At 49.9% G+C, this 1,678-nt stretch overlaps 1 protein-coding gene across 1 annotated transcript in view; it reads right to left on the bottom strand.

Moving 5' to 3' along the window:
- The window catches only part of LOC102013703 (glutathione S-transferase A4-like), an 8,670-nt gene extending 7,220 nt beyond the window's left edge, over positions 1 to 1,450 (bottom strand). The window contains 2 exon segments of the mRNA XM_013510713.1: positions 839 to 939; positions 1,298 to 1,450. Coding sequence (XP_013366167.1) covers positions 839 to 939; positions 1,298 to 1,450 — 254 coding nt within the window.
- Between the last annotated feature and the right edge of the window lie 228 nt (positions 1,451 to 1,678).

Below are 1,678 nucleotides of genomic sequence, written 5' to 3'. Positions count from 1 at the left end.
AAAAAAAAAAAAAAAAATCAGTGCATACATTTTTTTTTTTTGTAGATCTGACACCCTGAGAGTGCACTCTTATAATGCCAACTTTGTGGAAGAGCATTGTGAATATACATGAAAAAGCTAGTATTTCCTCAATAAAGAAGAGATGTCCTTTAATACATCTGTACTTGTGAGAGATAAAATTTCTCCAGATCATGGCTGTTTGGGTGACTGCCGACGTGGTGCTGAGCTGCTGAAGCTGTGATTCACCTTGTCACGTGTCTCGGATGGACCAGCACGCGCTTGCCAGGCGGGTTGCACACAATTACCTGCCACAGTGACACGAACGCACACGGCTCACTCTTTTCACTCTTCCCAATACTCTTCATGTGTTTACAACAGCTAATCCAAATGAGTGCTGTCAGTATAAGAGTGCTTGTTCACAAAAATCTTTGTTGCCTATTTTATGGTATGAGGTCGTCTATGGAGTGTGGTGGCATAGTTTCACGTTTCTCAAATACATAGCCACTGTAACCTATAAATAAATGTCTTTTAAAGAATTTTTGAAATTATTTTTTCCAGAATTACACTTTTAGGATTTTGTTCTTTGGGGACTTTAGACAGTAGGCATTTTGCTGTCTCAGGATTTCAACATCCAGGATTACACCTGGGACCGTGACTACAGGGATTATGATCCAAATATGTTCTACTCAGATCTCGGTGCTGCATTTCCAGTGGGACCGCACGGCCTTTCTGGGTTTTGTTCCCTGTCCACATTAATGAGAGGACATAAGGACACGGGGCGGCTGCAGAGGGCTGCTAATCAGCGGGGGTGTCAGAAGGTGCCGGGAGGCCGCAGTACACGGTGCTCTCCTCGAGGTCCCTGCCGAAGAGCTGGTGCTTTTCAGCTGTGTAGTGGAGGATGCTTCGAGTCTGCACCAACTTCATCCCGTCTATTTCAACCTAGGTAACCAGGTGGTTACCTAGGACGAAAGCCCAGGGTTAGATGTGAGCTCTTCTTCCCTGTTCTCCAAACCCTAAAAAAGCGGTGTCCATGAAAAGGACAGCGGGAACATGGCTGTAGGGAGCAGTGGAAAGCTGCCCGTGACAGGTAACCTGAGCTTCATTCAGGGGAGCAAAGTCAGCCGTACTAGAAGCCTGAAAACTAACACTGTTATAAACGTATCATTTTCACCCCAAGGAAACACATACCCGCAGATCATACTTCTTCAGAGCCGCGCTGGCCAAGACAGTACTGGTACACAGGCTCTTTCAGCCTCAAATAGGTAAAATATGAAACAACCCAATTCCTGGGTCATACCAGACATATTTGAAGGGCTGCGTAGTCGTGCGCGGCCAGCAGGTGCGCAGGGGGCAGAGGAGAGAGGGCCCTGTCTGTCGCCGCAGAGTCGCGCTGTGCAGCAGTGCGCAGGCGTGCGCTCTGCCTCCGATTGCACAGCCGCAGACCCCTCATCAACTGCGCTGCACTGGCTGGGATGAGCCCAGAGCTTTCTCCAACAAGCCTGCAGCAACGCTTCCCACACGCCACACCCTGGCCTGAGCCACAGAAATCAGCTCCTCACGGGGATGGGGACAGGAAAGGTGGAGGGCACGCCCTAGCGACTTCAGGCCAGCGCCACACAGGACAGGTGGCGTCACAGGCCTGGAGGAGGGTACTAAGGGAGCCGTGGGTTGGGCCGGG

Source organism: Chinchilla lanigera, unplaced genomic scaffold (assembly GCF_000276665.1).
Source record: "Chinchilla lanigera isolate Chin_1 unplaced genomic scaffold, ChiLan1.0 scaffold00010, whole genome shotgun sequence".
Lineage (NCBI taxonomy): Eukaryota > Metazoa > Chordata > Mammalia > Rodentia > Chinchillidae > Chinchilla > Chinchilla lanigera.
Note: the sequence above shows the minus strand (reverse complement) of the source record. Positions and strands in the feature narration are given on the sequence as shown.